General features: G+C 44.8%; 1 protein-coding gene across 3 annotated transcripts in view; it reads right to left on the reverse strand.

Annotated features, from left to right (window-relative positions):
- Nucleotides 1-21,280, reverse strand: part of ryr3 (ryanodine receptor 3) — a 242,265-nt gene that overhangs the window by 179,588 nt on the left and 41,397 nt on the right. For 2 of the 3 annotated variants that reach the window (XM_029704372.1, XM_029704286.1), the window contains exons 3-9: nucleotides 20,401-20,505; nucleotides 13,952-14,026; nucleotides 12,950-13,028; nucleotides 10,778-10,890; nucleotides 6,005-6,104; nucleotides 5,002-5,095; nucleotides 904-978 (exon numbers count right to left, since the gene is read on the reverse strand). In XM_029704372.1, the coding sequence (XP_029560232.1) occupies nucleotides 904-978; nucleotides 5,002-5,095; nucleotides 6,005-6,104; nucleotides 10,778-10,890; nucleotides 12,950-13,028; nucleotides 13,952-14,026; nucleotides 20,401-20,505 (641 nt within the window). Of the gene's footprint in view, nucleotides 1-903; nucleotides 979-5,001; nucleotides 5,096-6,004; nucleotides 6,105-10,777; nucleotides 10,891-12,949; nucleotides 13,029-13,951; nucleotides 14,027-18,090; nucleotides 18,112-20,400; nucleotides 20,506-21,280 lie in introns of all 3 variants that reach the window. The other variant, XM_029704198.1, reaches the window with a different exon arrangement.

Genomic DNA, 21,280 nt, shown 5'->3' on the forward strand with positions numbered 1-21,280 from the left:
TATTAACCCCGCTGTACCAAACTAAATGCTAGGTTTATATTAACCCCCGCTGTACAAAACTAAATGCTAGGTTTATATTAACCCCGCTGTACCAAACTAAATGCTAGGTTTATATTAACCCCGCTGTACCAAACTAAATGCTAGGTTTATATTAACCCTGCTGTGCCAAACTAAATGCTAGGTTTATATTAACCCCTGCTGTACCAAACTAAATGCTAGGTTTATATTAACCCCCGCTGTACCAAACTAAAAGCTAGGCTGGAAGCAAGGGGAAATAATGTGCAAGTTGAGATAAATAAAATAGATTATTCAGACAGCAACATGATATTCTGCAGAGGCAGTGATAATTTTCAGATGGAACCGTTAGAAGGCATAGGTGTGTCTGTGATGACCAATACAGCAAGGCTTGGAACGCTGCTTGTCCAATCAGCATCCAGGATCCAAACAACCAGTTTTACAATTAAACAATAAGGTCCAAGGAGGTGTGGTATATGGCCTACTGTATATACCACGGCTAAGGGCTGTGTGCGACGCAACGCAGAGTGCCTGGACATAGACCTTAGCCGTGGTATATTGGCCATATACTACAAACCCCCGAGGTGCCTTACTGGTTACCAACATAATTAGAGCTGTAAAAATAAATGTTTTGCCATACCTGTGGTATAGGGTCTGATATACCATGGCTGTCAGCCAATCAGCATTCAGGGCTCTAACCATCCAGTTTATAATATATTTTATATCCTGGGAGGAAAGTGTCACTACCCTGAAAAGTATCTGAAAGCATGTTGGTGTCTAGGTGAGTGAGTGCAGTGTCTATGTGAGTGAGCATCTGGCAGAGAGTTGGAGAAATTAGAGAGGGTGAGGTAGGGTTGTGTGTGTGTGGCTGCATGTGTATCAGCTCACCCGATCCTGAGGGGCTCCAGCCTCCAGAGAGAGCGGGCCCTGGATGCTCCTTTACCCATCTCATAGTTCACAATCCTGGGGACAAAGAGAGGGAGGAGAGGGGTCAGGTCTGGATCCTTTAAAACAGACTAAGTTCAATTTAAACCAGGACATTTGTCTCTATTAAACACAGTGACTTTGCAATAAAATATTACTCTCTTCCTAGTGCATTTTAAAACTAAAACTAAATGTGACCGGTTACAGGATCTGAGGCATTTGACTTATATTTAAATATTTTGTATTTTAGCTGACGCTCTTATCCAGAGTAACTTACAGGACCAATTAGGGTTAAGTGCCTTGCTCGAGGGCACATCGGCAGATTTTTCACCTAGTTGGCTCAGGGATTTAAACCAGCAACCTTTCGGTTACTGGTCCAACGCTCTTAACTGCTAGGCTACCCTGCACCCCCTGAAGGGCCCCAATAAATGTGTATATATACAGTACCAGTCAGAAGTTTAGATTCACTTACTCATTCAAGGGGTTTTCTTTATTTTTACTATTTTCTACATTGTACAATAATAGTGAAGACATCAAAACTATGAAATAACACATATGGAATCATGTAGTAACCAAAAAAGTGTTATAGAAATCTATGATGTGGGGGACCGGGAGCTGTTGGCTGTCGTCAAGGCTTTGAAGGTGTGGAGACATTGGCTTGAGGGGGCTAAACACCCTTTTCTCATCTGGACTGACCACCGCAATCTAGAGTACATCCGGGAAGCGAGGAGACTGAATCCTCGCCAGGCAAGGTGGGCCATGTTTTTCACCCGTTTTGTGTTTACCCTCTCTTACAGACCAGGTTCCCAGAACGTTAAGGCAGACGCATTGTCCCGGCTGTATGACACAGAGGAGCGGTCCATGGATCCCACTCCCATAATTCCAGCTTCTTGCTTGGTGGCGCCGGTAATGTGGGAGCTGGACGCGGACATTGAATGGGCGTCACGTGCAGAGCCCGTTCCCCCTGAGTGTCCAGCAGGGCGTCGGTTGTGGTGGCTAATTTCTGCATTACCAAATGAGGAGAGTTACAAACACACCAGTCCGAGTTAACTACATCTTTAATAATGAAGATACTTTTGCAAAAGCATCTTTGACTTTCAACGATTCACCATTTCTAATGACCCGTTAAGAGTGTTAACACAATGGCTACTGAGATCTTTATAGTAAGATCCACCCCCTTTTGACATGACAAACCACAGATAGTTAGGAACGGTTCACAAAGAAAGACTGTTTACTTTAGAGAGGAGTATCCACAGCCAGATAGCATTTGCTATAAATTATCGTTCAGTTTGGTCCCTATGACGAGTTTCTAAACTCGTCCCTGGTACTTCATAGAACAAAACCACCATTTCATCCAATGGCATATATCAATTGTCAACTCTAGATACTCCCATCTCAAGCAAACCCCCTCTTGACCCCACTCCTGGACAAGCTCACTGAGGGGAGTGACTTGCGCACAGACATTGTGGAGACAAATAATTGTTTCCCCATTAATCACGCTATCCCTCCACATGGTTTAAGAATAGGTAAAGACACTCACATATGAAGACAATATTTCATTCTGTCCTCCTCTCTTGCTGATATTCTGCATAGCAACAGAGACATGTAAAAAACAAGTCTGACCTCTCCCCTCTCTGGGCCCCAAGTGACTTAGCCCGAGCTAAGAGAAACGTGCAACTGAAAGACACCAGAGTCCAAAGGACACTTTCTAATGACAAGTATCTCACACAAGCATATTATACTAATAAAACATCTTAATTATCTATGTTACCCAACTAATTCTGATTCGTCCACCACACGGTACGTTCCGTCTGCTGTCCACAATCGATTGATCTACTGGGCCCACACGTCACCCTCCTCTGGTCATCCTGGGATTGATCTACTGGGCCCACACGTCACCCTCCTCTGGTCATCCTGGGATTGATCTACTGGGCCCACACGTCACCCTCCTCTGGTCATCCTGGGATTGATCTACTGGGCCCACACGTCACCCTCCTCTGGTCATCCTGGGATTGATCTACTGGGCCCACACGTCACCCTCCTCTGGTCATCCTGGGATTGATCTACTGGGCCCACACGTCACCCTCCTCTGGTCATCCTGGGATTGATCTACTGGGCCCACACGTCACCCTCCTCTGGTCATCCTGGGATTGATCTACTGGGCCCACACGTCACCCTCCTCTGGTCATCCTGGGATTGATCTACTGGGCCCACACGTCACCCTCCTCTGGTCATCCTGGGATTGATCTACTGGGCCCACACGTCACCCTCCTCTGGTCATCCTGGGATTGATTGGACGATGCGCTGTCTTAGTGGGAGGTACTGGTGGCCCACTTTAGCTAAAGACGTGAGGGTTTATGTTTCCTCCTGCTCAGTGTGCGCTCAGTGCAAGGCTCCTAGACACCTACCCAGGGGTAAGTTACAACCCTTACCCGTTCCACAACGCCCGAGGTTGCACTTGTCGGTGGATTTTATAACCGATCTTCCATGTTCACAAGGTAACACCACGATCCTGGTCGTTGTGGATCGTTTTTCTAAGTCCTGTCGTCTCCTCCCTTTGCCCAGTCTCCCTACAAACGGCGGAGGCTCTGTTTACACACGTCTTTTGGCACTACGGGGTGCCTGAGGATATAGTGTCTGATCGGGGTCCCCAGTTCACTTCTAGGGTCTGGAGGGCGTTCATGGAACGTCTGGGGGTCTCCGTCAGCCTTACCTCAGGTTTTCACCCTGAGAGTAACGGGCCGGTGGAGAGAGTTAACCAGGATGTGGGTAGGTTTCTGAGGTCTTATTGCCAGGACCGGCCGGGGAAGTGGGCGGAGTTTGTGCCCTGGGCAGAGATGGCTCAGAACTCGCTCCGCCACTTCTCCACTAACCTCTCTCCCTTTCAGTGTGTGTTGGAGTATCAGCCGGTTCTGGCCCCTTGGCATCAGAGTCAGACCGAGGCTCCTGCGGTGGACGACTGGTTTCGGCGCGCGGAGGAAACCTGGGACGCTGCTCTTGTCCGCCTTCAGCGCACCGTGCGGCGCCAGAAAGTGGGCGGAGACCGTCGCCGCAGTGAGGCCCCGGTGTTCGCACCGGGAGACAGGGTCTGGCTCTCGACCAGAAACCTGCCCCTCCGCCTGCCCTGCCAGAAGCTGGGTCCGCAGTTTGTGGGGCCGTTTAAAGTCATGAAGAGAGTGAACGAGGTATGTTATAGGTTAAAGCTCCCTTCCTATTACCACATTAACCCCTCGTTCCATCGGTCTCTCCTCAGGCCGGTGGTGGCTGGCCCACTCCAAGAGGCTGAGGTGCAGGAGGTTCCTCCAACCTCTCTGGACATTGAGGGGGCCCCGGCGTACTCCGTTCGATCCATGCTGGATTCGAGACGTCGGGCGAGGTGTCTTCAGTACCTCGTGGACTGGGAGGGGTACGGTCCAGAGGAGAGATGCTGGGTTCCAGTGGAGGATGTGTTAGATCCTTCCCTGCTGAGCGAGTTCCATCGTCTCCATCCAGATCGCCCTGCACCTCGTCCTCCGGGTCGTCCCCGAGGCCGGTGTCGACGGGCTGCTGGAGCCGCGTGTCGGGGGGGCCGGTACTGTCACGACTTCTGCCGAAGTCGATGCCCCTCCTTGCTCGGGTGGTGCTCGGCGGTCGACGCCGCCGGTCTTCTAGCCATCATAGATCAGTTTTTCATTTTCCATTGGTTTTGTCTTGTCTTCCTACACACCTGTTTCCAATCCAATTAATCACGTTGTGTATTTAACCCTCTGTTTCCCCTCATGTGAATGTTTGTGATGTTATGTTACATGGGTTTGTGTATCGGTGGGCGACGGGTATACTGTGGCTTTACTTCCCTGCCACCTACATACACGAATATGACACTATGAATCCCATTTCTCTAAACGATTCAACAGTATGGTGATAAAATGTCATGGCAGTTAATTTAAAGCTCTCTTAAATCATAAAACGTAACTGTAAGTGCCTGTTAAAATGTCCCTTAATAGTAGGGTTAAGAGCCTACCTCTGGTCTTCAGGACATATCCTAACATACTGTTAAAATGGCAGACAGGAAGCCTAGTGTACCTCTGCTCCATCTCGCTGGCCTCTGATCCAGGTATGGTCAGACTCTCATCATGCCCGTGACAAAGATGCATCACGTGACCACCACACAGGAATCCTATTGGATAAACACAAGATTCTAAGGTCGATAGGGATCTTTTGAAGTTACTAGCCTCAGTGATGATCTGATGATCGACTGACTGATGCTTATTAATACTTACACCCACTGGTTGCCCAGGGGTGTATGGGTTGGTTGCCCAGGGGTGTATGGGTTGGTTGGCATGGGGTGTATGGGTTGGTTACCCAGGGGTGTATGGGTTGGTTGCCCAGGGGTGTATGGGTTGGTTGCCCAGGGGTGTATGGGTTGGTTTCCCAGGGGTGTATGGGTTGGTTGCCCAGGGGTGTATGGGTTGGTTTCCCAGGGGTGTATGGGTTGGTTTCCCAGGGGTGTATGGGTTGGTTGCCCAGGGGTGTATGGGTTGGTTGGCATGGGGTGTATGGGTTGGTTTCCCAGGGGTGTATGGGTTGGTTTTCCAGGGGTGTATGGGTTGGTTTCCCAGGGGTGTATGGGTTGGTTTCCCAGGGATGTATGTGTTGGTTTCCCAGGGGTGTATGGGTTGGTTTCCCAGGGGTGTATGGGTTGGTTTCCCAGGTGTGTATGGGTTGGTTTTCCAGGGGTGTATGGGTTGGTTTCCCAGGGGTGTATGGGTTGGTTTTCCAGGGGTGTATGGGTTGGTTGCCCAGGGGTGTATGGGTTGGTTGCCCAGGGGTGTATGGGTTGGTTTCCCAGGGGTGTATGGGTTGGTTGCCCAGGGGTGTATGGGTTGGTTTCCCAGGGGTGTATGGGTTGGTTTTCCAGGGGTGTATGGGTTGGTTGCCCTGGGGTGTATGGGTTGGTTGCCCAGGGGTGTATAACACAAAGCAGCGTAAAGTACATCACATTCCTGAAACAAGTAAATATGTCCTAGTTCATAATGAAGGATTAGCCTGAAATGATAATTGTATAATTGAGTCGTGGTGTACTTGCCTACAGCCACGTTGCTTCCTGAGCAGGTAGGCTGGACATTCCACAGAGTCTGCATAAAGGAGGCATCCACCTGGAAACTACCACTAGAGATGGACAGGTGCTGGAAGAGAGGACACAGCATGGGCTTAGGAGCAGTGGTGTGTGTGTGTGTGTGTGTGTGTGTGTGTGTGTGTGTGTGTGAGAGAGATATGGGGGCTGGTAAAGGTCCAATGAAGCCATTTTTATCTCAATATCAAATAATTTCTGGGTGACAATTAAGTACCTTACTGTTTCCAATTGAAATGTTAAACAAAATATAAACTAGAATAGCTTCTTAGCAAAGAGCAATTTCTCAAGGAAGAATTTAGCTAGGACTGCCTGGGAGTGGTCTGAGTGTGGAGGAGAAAACTGTAAACTAGCTGTTATTGGCAGAGAGATTTGGAAGTCTCTTTCCTATTGGTCTATTAACTAATTTACCACCCGGTGATGTTACTAGGCAGGCCAAAAATCCATCCCAATAAAACAGGCTGAAATTTCAGGCGGTCTTTTCAAACAGCTCTTACACTAAAAGGACATTATCATAATTTTCACAATTTCACAGTATTATGTCAACCTCATAGTGTGGAACTACACACTGATTGTACAAAACATTAGGAACACATTCCTAATATTGAGTTGCAACCCCTTTTGCCCTCAGGACAGCCTCAATTTGTCGGGGCATGGACTTTACAAGGTATCGAAAGCGTTCCACAGGGATGATGGCCCATGTTGACTTCCCACAGTTGTGTCCAGGTGGCTGGATGTCCTATAGGTGGTAGACCATTACTGATACATACGGGAAACTGTTGAGCGTGAAAAACCCAGCAGCGTTACAGTTCTTGACACACTCAAACTGGTGCGGCTGGCACCTACTACCATACCCCGTTCAAAGGCATTTAAATATTTTGTCTCGCCCATTTTAACCCGTCTTCTCCCCTTCATCTACACTGATTGAAGTGGATTTAACCGGTGACATCAATAAGGGATCATAGCTTTCACCTGGATTCACCTGGTCAGTCCATTTCATGGAAAGAGCAGGTGTTCCTAATGTTTTGTGCACTCAGTGTATATAAAACACAGGGACATCACGTTTGACTGCACTGGGCCTGTAAAGCTAGTTGGCATTTTATGACCTTGTCTCAACCCTGACAGTGTTTGGACACTGTCTAAAGCCTTTACAGTGCATTACTGCCACAAAGACCATACACCCTCTCTAAGGACCCGCATCAGCTGTGGCTCCAGATTAACATCCCAGGCTAGTCTGCTGGGGAGAAGAGATAGTAGAGCTCAAAGGGATTCCATGGCCTACTGATCATAATGAGACTGCCAACATCAGTTTAATCCACAACACACAGCTTCACACAGACAGGCTCTGGGACTCCAGATCAGAGACAACAGCTCTAATAACAACCTTCAAAGATGTTCAGAATGAAATTAGACCAAACAGAATATACTGGGATGGGTCATATCAATGATATCAGAAAACCAATAGTTCTTCATCACTCAGGAAATAACCCCTGTGTGATATTCATTCCATAGTTGAGGAACAATTGATTGTTTGACAGTAGCGTGATGAATCAGATGAATGTTTTCCTTTGGTAGAGTTGAAACTCAGGCCCTGCTGAGTGTAGCTATGTTATAATTACACATTTCCTCCCCAAATTCTCTCTCTGTCTGTCTGTCTGTCTGTCTGTCTGTCTGTCTGTCTGTCTGTCTGTCTGTCTGTCTGTCTGTCTGTCTGTCTGTCTGTCTGTCTGTCTGTCTGTCTGTCTGTCTGTCTGTCTGTCTGTCTGTCTGTCTGTCTGTCTCCCTCTCGCTCCCCTCTTTCTCTCTCTCTCTCCCTCTCGCTCCCCCCTCTCTCTCTCGCTCTCTCTCTCGCTCCCCCCTCTCTCTCTATAACTCTGTCTCTCTGTCTCTGTCTCTCTGTCTGTCTGTCTGTCTGTCTGTCTGTCTCTCTCTCTCTCTCCCCCCCCCTCTTGCTCCCCCCTCTCTCTCTTGCTCTCTCTCTCTCTCTCCCTCTCGCTCCCCCCTCTCTCTCTCGCTCTCTCTCTCGCTCCCCCCTCTCTCTCTATAACTCTCTCTCTCTAACTCTCTCAATTCAATTCAAGGGGCTTTATTGGCATGGGAAGCATATGTTAACATTGCCAAAGCAAGTGAAATGGATAAACAAAAGTGAAATATACAATAAAAAGTGAACAGTAAATACTCACACAAGTTCCAAAATAATAGAGACATTTAAAATGTCCTATTATGTCTATATACAGTGTTGTAACGATGTGCAAATAGTTAAAGTACAAAAGGGGAAAAAAATAAACATAAATATGGGTTATATTTACAATGGTGTTGGTTCTTCACTGGTTGCCTTTTTCTTGTGGCAACAGGTCACACATCTTGCTGCTGTGATGGCACACTGTGGTTTTTCACCCAGTAGTTTATCAACATTTGATTATTTTCAAATTCTTTGTGGGTCTGTGTAATCTGAGGGAAATATGGTCATACATTTAATATGGTCATACATTTGGCAGGAGGTTAGGAAATGCTGCTCACCTTCCACCTCATTTTGTTTGTGGGCAGTGTGCACATAGCCTGTCTTCTCTTGAGAGCCAGGTCTGCTTACGGCAGCCTCTCTCAATAGCAAGGCTATGCACACTGTACATAGTCAAAGCTTTCCTTAATTTTGTGTCAGTACAGTGGTCAGGTATTCTGTCACTGTGTACTCTCTGTTTAGGGCCAAATAGCATTCTAGTTTGCTCAGTTTTTTTTGTTTTTTTGTTAATTCTTTCCAATGTGTCAAGTAATTATCTTTTTGTTTTCTCATGATTTGATTGGGTCTAATTGTGTTGCTGTCCTGGGGCTCTGTGGGGTCTGTTTGTGTTTGTGAACAGAGCCCCAGGACCAGCTTACTTAGGGGACTCTTCTCCAGGTTCATCTGTCTGTAGGTGATGGCTTTGTTAGGGAAGGTTTGGGAATCGCTGTCAGCTCATCAGCCAGATAAATGCCACTGGTTGGCCTGGGATGAGGGGGTTCAAGACTCGAGAACTGTTTTAACAGGACTATTTCAAGTGGACTGATGTGATGGGGATGATTGTGTGAGCAGATCTGTTTGTGCTGTCTCTGCTGAATCCTAGTCTCTTAGCTTGCTCTGGCAAGACAACCCAAACTGATCTAGGACCTGGGTCTCCTCCTAGCCTGCTCAATCAATCAGTCAGCACTGAGATCAGTGGGGCACATAATCAGTCCAAAACACACAACATTTCCCCCCCCCACTTGGACTTTCAATCATTCCCCAGTGGTCTCTAACAGAGAGGTAGGCCCGGCGCTACAGATATTCAGATATTAAAACGCTTCGGCATGGAAATAAATCAACCCAGCAGAAATACAGACCAACAAGTGAAAAACTGAAAGGAAAAAAATATCGGAGATGGAGAAATGAGCAATGATCCACAGTCTGTGAACTGAACAACAGATTTAATGTTCTCTGTCCAACTCAAAACAAACCGTCTGAACCAAAGTACGAGCAATAACATGTTGATATTGTCTGTTAGGAGGTGAGAGTATATTGCCAGGGTGACAATCTGTTCAGGCTTTAGCCAACTTGCTGTCTGGGGAAGGCAGCCATAAAACACTGTTGAATACAAAAACAGTCGGGTAGCTAGACTAAGTATTTCTGAGAGTTTTTAGGATCCATGTGGTTCTCATTTCTGTTTTATCCCTTTATGTGTTGCAACCCTGCCTCTGGCCATATGAGAGGCTGTGAGTAGTTAGAGGAACTTAAAACCATATAATTACCATTACACCTACTTTCACACCTACCTTCATACCTACCATCACACCTACCTTCACACCTACCTTCACACCTACCTTCACACCTACTTTCACACCTACCTTCACACCTATCTTCACACCTACCTTCACACCTACCTTCATACCTATCTTCACACCTATCTTCACACCTACCATCACACCTACCTTCACACCTACCATCACACCTATTTTCACACCTATCTTCACACCTACCATCACACCTACCTTCACACCTACCTTCACACCTACCATCACACCTATCTTCACACCTATCTTCACACCTACCATCACACCTACCTTCACACCTACCTTCACACCTATCTTCACACCTACCATCACACCTACCTTCACACCTACCTTCACACCTACCATCACACCTACCTTCACACCTACCTTCATACCTACCTTCATACCTACCATCACACCTACCTTCACACCTACCTTCACACCTACCATCACACCTATCTTCACACCTACCTTCACACCTACCTTCATACCTACCTTCACACCTACCTTCACACCTACCATCACACCGATCTTCACACTTACCTTCACACCTACGTTCACACCTACCATCACACCTACCATCACACCTACCTTCACACCTACCTTCATACCTACCTTCACACCTACCTTCACACCTACCTTCATACCTACCATCACACCTATCTTCACACCTACCATCACACCTACCATCACACCTACCTTCACACCTACCTTCATACCTACCTTCACACCTACCTTCACACCTACCTTCATACCTACCTTCACACCTATCTTCACACCTACCATCACACCGATCTTCACACTTACCTTCACACCTACGTTCACACCTACTAAAAGGTGACAATGGGCCACAAATAGTGTTCACTTTGGGTCTCACAGGTAACTCTCTGTGTACGGATTGATTGGTTGATTGATTGGTTTACTGGTTGATTGATAGATACTCACCAGGTACCTCTCTGTGGACACGCTGACCAGGATGAGGTCGTCTCCGATACGGACCTTCTCTCCCTCTGACCTCTGCTTGGACGCAGGGTGGATGGTCCACCAACATGCCTCTCCTGGAGAGACAGACAACAGGCCTTGGATGAGACTATCATAGTCTCTTGTGACAGACTGTTAACATAGTTGCTAGCCAGTGCACTCACAATGTGGTTCCCGGGTTCTGAGATTACAATAAGACTATGGTAACTATGGTAACATAAATGAATTGTAACTTCATAAGGATAAAAAAAATATAAAGATATAGAAGCCGACCATTGAAATACAAACGCATACTTCTTCAAATATTTCACTGGCATGTACATTTCTTGCATTTAATTGGCGGTCCAAGTACCAACGCATCCACTTATACATACAGTGTTGTTAGTGTATCATTATTTGCTGCAGGATTGTTGATCAGTACATTTTGAAGTCTTCGAATATCAAAGATCAACAGTTTCAAAGCCAGGCAACAGACAGACTCGAGGCAGCCATTTTGTCTGCTCGTTACGTCCTCACGTTGATATAGTGCCTCTGTTATGGGGACCACAGCACATATAAATAGCAAGGTCAGCTATTAATATGGAAACCAGTCTGCACGTCTAGTAGAGTCACAGGTAGCCCTTGAAAATCGCCGATCTTTACACCCGCACCCGTATTCGCAGATTTGGACACTGATAACCTCTTAAATTGGAATGCAGTGGCAGTGCAGTAACATGCTATACATTACGTTAGAGCTCAGGGTCTCCGCTTCACAGCTCTGTTTGGGTTTTGACTGACAGTGTTCTGACCTTGAGCATCACACGCGACAAGAAATTGCCCCCATCCCTCCTGCTAATTGGGCAACTTTAGCACATTTGTTGTTGCTGTAAATTACGAGGACTCAGTGTACAGCGCCTTCAGAAAGTATTCACACCCCTTGACTTTTTCCACATTTTGTTACAGCCTGAATTTAGATTTTTTTTTGTCACTGGTGTACACGCAATACCAAAGTGGAATTATGTGTTTCGAAATATTTACAAATTAATGTTTACAATAAGTATTCAACCCCTTTGCTATGGTAAGCCTTAATAAGTTCAGGAGTAAAAATGTGCTTATCAAGTCACATAAATTGCATGGACTCACTGTGTGCAATAATAGTGTTTAACATAACTTTTTTAATGACTACCTCATCTCTGTGCCTCACACATACAATTATCTGTCCAACACATCCAACACATCACATCACTGAGTACCACTCTCCATATTTTCAAGCATCATGTTATGGGTATGTTTGTAATCTTTAAGGACTGGGGAGTTTTTCAGGATAAAAACATTTATGGAATGGACTAACCACAGGCAAATGCCACTGTTTGGATTCAGTCTTGTGTTAGGTAAACTGTTGTGTCCTCACCATTATTCTAATAATTTCCCCATAATCTCCAAACTGTTCCCTTTTCATTTCTACCATGGTTATGCATTCCATATTTTTTATTTAACTAGGCAAGTCAGTTAAGAATAAATTCTTATTTACAATGACGGCCTACCCCGGCCAAGCCCTAACCCAGATGACGCTGAGCCAATTGTGCGCCGCCCTATGGGAATCCCAATCACAGCCGGTTGTGATTCAGCCTGGAATTGAACCAGGGTCTGTAGTGACGCCTCTAGCATTGAGATGCAGTGCCTTAGAACACTGCGCCACTCAGGAGCAATTTTTTCTTTAAGAAACATTTAAATTTAGCCCTATCCATACAGGCCAATTTCCACAAGTGTAAAGTGTTAAGTACCACATCCGGTTTGATAAATGACTCCACTTCATTTTGTAGTTCAAATGTCACCTAGCTACCATACAATGCTGGCTCCACAGCAGCCATAGGATGTGTCCCAAATGGCATTCCCTTTATGGTGCACTACTTTTGACCAGGGCCCTTTTGACCAGGGCCCTTTTGACCAGGGCCCTTAGGCTCTATTTGGGAAGGACCCACAGAGTTTTGTCTCCTTCTCCTTTAGATAAATGATTTAATCTCAAGGGAGGCCAACCTAAAATGACTATTCAGAAAGCTCTATACCATTAGAGCAAGGCTGTGTGTAATATAAATGGTACATAACACCATTAGATGTAGTTACAGGGAGCAAGGCTGTGTCTAATGTCAATCTTACCTATTGAATCTTCTTGTAATCCCACGTCAAATGACAGTTTGTCTGTCAACGATCTTGATGTCTTCAAGCAGGTCAGGTACTGTTGAGAAGCCACACAATATGAAAATTGCGAGAAGATAGGAAGGAAAACAATTGATAAAATGTATTTACATCTTTCATGATTCATTTCTATCATTTGCAGAATATATATATATATATGTATATATATATATATATATACTGTTAAATTATTTCAGAATATATACTGTTAAATTATTTCAAATTATTGCAAATCTCAAGCCATTGTCAGTGCTATCTTTAGAGCTACTGCATTCTAATGTTTAGGTAATACAGTCTGGTCTGGTGACCTTTTCATTCAACACTTATCCACTGATAATACAGCTCTGGTACTGCTAAAGCTTTCACAGATGTTGGTCCTCAGACACTGGAGCTCCTCAGACACTGGAGCTCCTCAGACACTGGAGCTCCTCAGACACTGGAGCTCCTCAGACACTGGAGCTCCTCAGACACTGGAGCTCCTCAGACACTGGAGCTCCTCAGTCACTGGAGCTCCTCAGTCACTGGAGCTCCTCAGTCACTGGAGCTCCTCAGACACTGGAGCTCCTCAGACACTGGAGCTCCTCAGACACTGGAGCTCCTCAGTCACTGGAGCTCCTCAGTCACTGGAGCTCCTCAGCCACTGGAGCTCCTCAGACACTGGAGCTCCTCAAACACTGGAGCTCTTCAGTCACTGGAGCTCCTCAGTCACTGGAGCTCCTCAGACACTGGAGCTCCTCAAACACTGGAGCTCCTCAGTCACTGGAGCTCCTCAGACACTGGAGCTCCTCAGTAAAATGTTTGTAGTTGTTAAAACGTATGTCCCACATGGCACTCTATTCATAATTAAAGTATACAAGAGCCCTATGGGGCCTGATCAAAAGTAGTGCACTATAAAGGGAATAGGGTGCCATGTGGGCCCCTGTGAGTATGAGGGTCAGGGTGGCAGATGTTCCACATGCTCACCATTCCGCTGAAGGAGTGGCGTAGGAGGATGGCGTGACCATAGAGCAGGGTCCGGTGTCCACCCCCCTGGGCCGCCTAGGAAGGAGGAGAGAAGAGTGGAGGGTAGGGGAGGAAGAGGAGGGTAGGAGGGGGGTAGTAGGGAGGAAACAACTCAGGAGGTTAGAGTCTGGGTGTTGCATCTCAATAGTCTAATGTAGAATCCTCCCCTTGTCTCCTTTCCTTCATCTGATCTGACCGGAGTACGGGAAATAAAACTGACAAGACTGAGAATTCACTTGAGCTTTTTCCGGTCTCTTAGTGCAGCTGATGGAAAGGATATGAGGGGACGACATCACTTTCGAATATTGTCTGGAGACAGAGGACATTCTGCGTCCCAAATGGCACCCTATTCATTATATAGTGCACTACTACCCTATGGAGCCCTATGAGAGCCCTATGGAGCCCTATGGAGCCCCATGAGAGCCCTATGGAGCCCTATGAAAGCCCTTTGGAGCCCTGTGGGAATCCTGTGGGAATCCTGTGGGAATCCTGTGGGAATCCTGTGGGAATCCTGTGGGAGCCCTATGGGTCCTGGTCAAAAGTAGTGCACTATATAGGGCATAGGATGCCATCTGGGATACGGACATGCTTGACTAGTACCCCCACGAGAGGACAGACAGACAAACAATCAAATGAACACAACAACAACACACCCAACATGAAACAGTCCCAAAAGGTCAGAGGTTATCCCACCCAGGTCATGCTGTACAACTCGACTACCTGTGTTAGACCCCCGTTCAGTTGACAAACGAGAAACATTTGGCCGCAGTACCGTGGACGAAGAAATGTTGTGAAGTGAAACCCGTAAAGAGAAAGATATCTTATGTAAAAGAAAGATCTCAAAAGAGTCAAAGTCCGCAAAGTCTCTCTTGATATCAATGAATTGAAGAAAACAGAAAGATTTAAAAACAGACGTGAATTATTACTCACCCTCCTCAACAACCTCTAGAGGCATGAAGAAAAAAACAAGATTATGTAACATTAGCATAATAACCCACAAACTCTCTACAGTGTTGCTATCTATATCCCCTATAAAGGAGTGAGAAATAATGATTTGGATAAAGAATGAGAACTTAGAGGAAGATAACGGTGCCGCTACACATTGCTGTGTGGAGGATGTGAGTTTCTCCCTATTTAAGTGCTATATAAATCCAACCAATCAACCATCTATATACACCACAAGTCTCAGAATCAATCTGTGTTTGGTGATTTGGTGGTACAGTCTACAGTTCCACTGGGAGCAAGGGAATTCCCAAGTTGCTCCATGAAGCCCCTCACCCCCCCAGAGTTGAAACCCCCAGTCCTCTACGCCCCCAAGCCTACCAGCTGGTGAACTAGATCCCACTGACACTGTAGCTGGGTGCTTGTATAATAACTCTGGACGAAAAAGGAAACAGAGGATTGATCAAAATAAAAAAAAGGGGGAAGAAGGGAAGAGTATCCTGCTTCATCCCAGCTGTTGTTGAGAGGAGATACGGAGAGAGTTAGAGAGAGAGAGAGAGAGAGAGGGGGTAAAGAGAGAGAGAGGATAAAGAGAGAAAGAGAGAGAGAGAGAGAGAGAGAGAGAGAGACAGAGAGAGAGAGAGAGAGGGGGTAAAGAGAGAGAGAGGATAAAGAGAGAAAGAGAGAGAGAGAGAGAGAGAGAGAGAGACAGAGAGAGAGAGAGAGAGACGAAGAGAGAGAGAGAGAGAGAGAGAGAGAGAGAGAGAGAGAGAAAGAGAGAGAGAGAGAGAGAGAGAGAGAGAGAGAGAGAGAGAGAGGGGGTAAAGAGAGAGAGAGGATAAAGAGAGAAAGAGAGAGAGAGAGAGAGAGAGAGACAGAGAGAGAGAGAGAGAGAGACGAAGAGAGAGAGAGAGAGAGAGAGAGAGAGAGAGAGAGAGAAAGAGAGAGAGAGAGAGAGAGAGAGAGAGAGAGAGAGAGAGAGAGGGTAAAGAGAGAGAGAGAGAGAGAGAAAGAGAGAGAGGGTAGAGAGTGAGAGAGATGTTATAGAGAGAAAGAGAGAGAGAGTAGGGAAGAGCGAGAGAGAGAGGATAGAGGGAGAGGGGTAGAGAGAGAGAGAGAGAGAGAGAGGGGTAGAGAGAGAGAGGGAGAGGGGTAGAGAGAGAGAGAGAGAGAGAGGGGTAGAGAGAGAGAGGGAGAGGGGTAGAGAGAGAGAGGGAGAGGGGTAGAGAGAGAGAGGGGTAGAGGGGTAGAGAGAGAGAGGGGTTAGAGCTGGGAGGAGAGAGGGGTAGAGGGGTAGAGCTGGGAGAGGGGTAGAGAGAGGGAGAGGTAGAGAGAGAGAGAGAGAGGAGAGAGAGAGAGAGAGGGGTAGCGAGAGAGAGGGGTAGAGAGAGAGAGGGGTAGAGGGGTAGAGCTGGGAGAGAGGCGGAGCGGCCCGTATTTCAGGCCTCCTGTCATGCCGACACATCAACACTGTGAACTGTGGCCTTTGGCTTGGCGGCACGACAACGGGCAACACCCCCCCACTCTAATACCGCTCTTTCTGAGCTTCTGCAGGGAGTGTTGAAATTATCAGAGTAATGGCTGGGGAGATTGTATTCCGTTTGCTTGCTGTCCATTTGATCAAACAGATTTTATGTTTATAGGAGGGAAGAAAAAATTAAACCCAGGAAAAAAAAGGGAAATGCAAGATAGAGAAAACGGACAAGGAGAAAGAGAAACGACCAAAACAATGTGTCTAGTGTTCCACCAAGAGCAAGATGTACACTGTAGAATAGATCCCAGTGTTGGTTTCCAAATTCCAAATAGCTTTGTTCTACAGCTTTGTATGTTCATTCCAGAATCACTGCGTGAAGCTTCCGGAATCATTGTGTGAAGCTTCCGGAATCACTGTGTGAAGCTTCCGGAATCACTGTGTGAAGCTTCAATAATCATTGTGTGAAGCTTCTGGAATCATTGTGTGAAGCTTCTGGAATCAACGCCAATTCAATAACATTTCCTCTTTTATTTGTGGTACCCTTGAAATGAGACTGTTAGAAACAACACAAAGAGGAAAGAAAACCACAAATTCTACAGTGAGGGAACATCGTTCCACCACCTAGGTTTCCTGTTAATTCCCTAAAGTCTTCAAATGATGCTTAATCAAAAAGAGTTAACACAAATTATATATTTGACATAATACATCATCTCGGAAACACATAACTAAAATATTGTGTAACTGTGTCAGCTATACAGCTGTTAATGTTACATACATCTGTCCATTAGAGATAATAACATACCCTGTGTAGTAAATATTTTAAGGTGTAAATTACATTTTTTTTTCTCCCTATCGTTAAGCACTAAATGGGTTAGCTAAAATGCACCCTGAATCCGATGAGAAAGCTAGTTAGCTAGTTAGCTAGTTAGCTAGTTAGCTAGTTAGCTAGTTAGCACTTTCACTTGAAAATGTGTTCACACAGACACATAGTTTGTTCTTGAGGGGCACCAAGCAAAGCATTCCAATCACGTGAATCGTGTGCACAAGGTGAAGGAAGGCACCAATGGGATGTCTATTTCAAGATTGTCATAAATCAGTGATGTTCAGGGGCATAGTTTAACATCTCTGTGTTTGTCTGTGACAGGTTCATAACGTTCATTGATGTTCAGGGGCATACAGTGTATTCGGAAAGTATTCAGACCCCTTGACTTTTCCCACATTTTGTTACGTTACAGCCTTGTTATGTTACGTTAAAGCCTTACTCTAAAAGGTATATAATAAAATATTTACAGAGATCAAATAAATGAACTGGTACAAGCGAATAAGATATCAGCATCTACATGTAATTGTTTTTACTACATGTCCGCGGGGTTTTCAGTCAAATGCATATTTACCTAATAAATATTTGTTTTTAAAATGTAATTCTCTGGCTATGTACAATAATATAAAGATTCTCAATTCTCACTATAGGCATACTTCTGAATCTTCATTATGTGTCTGATGAACCTACAAATCTATTGAAAAACATAGTCATAAATTACTTTAGTATAGTATGATGACAATCCCAAAATAGGCAACACTTTGAAGTGAAAGTGGCCAAAGTGAGATCTTTCTTTCTGTAATAGTTAGGGGTCAGTAGAGGTGAGCCTTCATGCAAACTAAAGAAAGTAACAAATGAACATACCCACTGTTCATGGTCCGCTTTCTAGCAGCGTTAAACAAAGATACAGACCAAATAGCAATATTACATGGTGTTATGGAAGTCAATTATATTAAAATTATACCTAAAAGAGCATGAGTCTCCATTAAAATGTGTCATAAAATGGGTGAATTAACCAAAAGAATAATGAAATGTGTGTTTTTTAGTCCAGGGCCAGGTTGAAATACTCATCTCTGATACTGAAGTGCCAGGCGTTCTGTGGTTATCACCTCAACCAAACAGAAATTCACTTCACCGCAGTAATGGATGCAAACTTGACACTGATCTGATCGTCTGGCACCCCAGAAGCAGTGAAGCAAGGGCAGCTAAGCTAAGCAAACTTCAAGCAATTAAATTCTAATGTGTTCAGTTGTCGATCCAACAGCGCTCATAACTTAGTTGACATCTCTTCATAAAGGTGCAGACCATGAAGTGTTTCGTTGCAGTAGGGGACACGGGGGCACTCATAAGTATTTAAGTATCTATCTCCCTATTCATGATTACTTATCACTGCTCATCATTAAGAACGGCAGTGGTACTATAGCTGAGGGAGGGAGGGAGAGACGGAGGGAGGGAGGGAGGGAGGGAGGGAGGGAGAGACGGAGGGAAGGAAGGAAGGAAGGAAGGAAGGAAGGAAAAAAGGAAGGAAGGAAGGAAGGAAGGAAGGAAGGAAAAAAGGAAGGAAGGAAGGAAGGAAGGAAGGAAGGAAAAAAGGAAGGAAGGAAGGAAGGAAGGAAGGAAGGAAGGAAGGAAGGAAGGAAGGAAGGAAGGGAGGAAGGAAGGAAGGAAGGAAGGGAGGAAGGAAGGAAGGGTACATTCTATTTGTAAATCAAGTGGGCAGAACAGAGAATGGAAAGAGTGGAGAAGACTGTCTGGGTGTACGTAAAGCAAGGCAATCACAGGCTATTTCTCTGTGGCTGGGTCTGTGTCTGACATGGAGTGGGCACTGTCACACAGCTAGAGAGGACACTACCGTAGAAGCTGTATCTTCAAGGCTTATCTTGAAGTCAAACAAGGAGAAAATATACATTTTACTATTATCCTCTCACGTTGATCTCTTATTGAATACATTATTTCTTTGATAAATCTTACTGATATTTTATTGAATACATTATTTATTTAATGAATCTTATTGGCATATATTCTTTAACCAGAATCCCCATGAGTCAGCAATTGTCAATGTATTATTGTCCATACCTTATAACAACATGATTTGTTTGACATTATGGTCTTTACACTGAGACACAGTGGTATAAAACACCGTAAAATACAAGGTAAAAGAACTGTGAAAGTGTATCACCTATGTCTTTGACCATGGTCTGAGGTGTACTGATGATACCATGATAATGGATAGAGGTAATGCAGCTATAATGTGTAGGTTATACAGTGATACTGTATAGAGGTAATGCAGGTATAATGTGTAGGTTATACAGTGATACTGTATAGAGGTAATGCAGGTATAATGTGTAGGTTATACAGTGATTATATATACAGGTAATGCAGCTATAATGTGTAGGTTATACAGTGATACTGTATAGAGGTAATGCAGCTATAATGTGTAGGTTATACAGTGATACTGTATACAGGTAATGCAGGTATAATGTGTAGGTTATACGGTGATTATATATACAGGTAATGCAGGTATAATGTGTAGGTTATACAGTGATACTGTATAGAGGTAATGCAGGTATAATGTGTAGGTTATACAGTGATACTGTATAGAGGTAATGCAGGTATAATGTGTAGGTTATACAGTGATTATATATACAGGTAATGCAGCTATAATGTGTAGGTTATACAGTGATACTGTATAGAGGTAATGCAGGTATAATGTGTAGGTTATACAGTGATACTGTATAGAGGTAATGCAGGTATAATGTGTAGGTTATACAGTGATACTGTATACAGGTAATGCAGGTATAATGTGTAGGTTATACAGTGATACTGTATAGAGGTAATGCAGGTATAATGTGTAGGTTATACAGTGATACTGTATACAGGTAATGCAGGTATAATGTGTAGGTTATACGGTGATTATATATACAGGTAATGCAGGTATAATGTGTAGGTTATAAAGTGATTATGTATAGAGGTAATGCAGGTATAATGTGTAGGTTATACAGTGATACTGTATAGAGGTAATGCAGGTATAATGTGTAGGTTATACAGTGATACTGTATACAGGTAATGCAGGTATAATGTGTAGGTTATACAGTGATTATATATACAGGTAATGCAGGTATAATGTGTAGGTATTAAAGTGATTATATATACAGGTAATGCAGCGATACTCACCCCCTCGTTGTTAGGCACTGTATGAGCCAACATCTCCTGCAGGGCCCGGACAGACAGGGACTGCTCCAAGATGAAACAACAGATACAAAGGTCAGGAGGAACATACTGCAGGATGGAGGGAGGGAGGGAGGGAGAGTGGGAGGGAGGGAGGGAGGGAGAGTGGGAGGGAGGGGGAGAGAGAGAGAGAGAGAAAAGATTAGCCTGATTGTCTCTGCATTTAACAACACTACAGCATTGCAGGACATATACCATATATATTAAATACCATCATTGCAGAACATATACCATATATATTAAATACCATCATTGCAGGACATATACCATATATATTAAATACCATCATTGCAGAGATAAATATAAATAGCAGTAAATACACAATTAGACATGAGAACTGATGACGTGCAGTAGGTCTCAATTACAAGAGTCTTAAAATGAAGGATGACATTTGATCATGATATAAATACATCTACATGAATGTAGTGACACACTGCTTTTTCCACTTGTACCCACCCTCAACGTTGGACAAACAAAGTTCTACACCAGCAGATGCTTGGAAGGGGAAAACAACATAATGTAATTCATTTGATTGAAGAAATGAGTTTTGTAAATGCATTTATAAATAATTTAACAGCATCAGGAGAAAAATGAGGATAGAAGGGGAGAGAAGAGGTGAGAAGAGAAGATGAGAAGTGGAGAGGGAGAGGAGAGGAGAGGGAAAGAGAGGGGGAGGAGAGGGGGAGGAGAGGAGAGGGAAAGAGAGGGGGAGGAGAGGGGGAGGAAAGGGAGAGTAGAGGAGAGGGGAGAGGAGAGAGGGAGGAAAGGGAGAGGAGAGGAGAGGAAAGGGAGAGGGGAGAGGGAGGAGAGGGAGAGGAGAGAGGGA

This window comes from Salmo trutta, chromosome 1, assembly GCF_901001165.1.
Source record: "Salmo trutta chromosome 1, fSalTru1.1, whole genome shotgun sequence".
NCBI lineage: Eukaryota > Metazoa > Chordata > Actinopteri > Salmoniformes > Salmonidae > Salmo > Salmo trutta.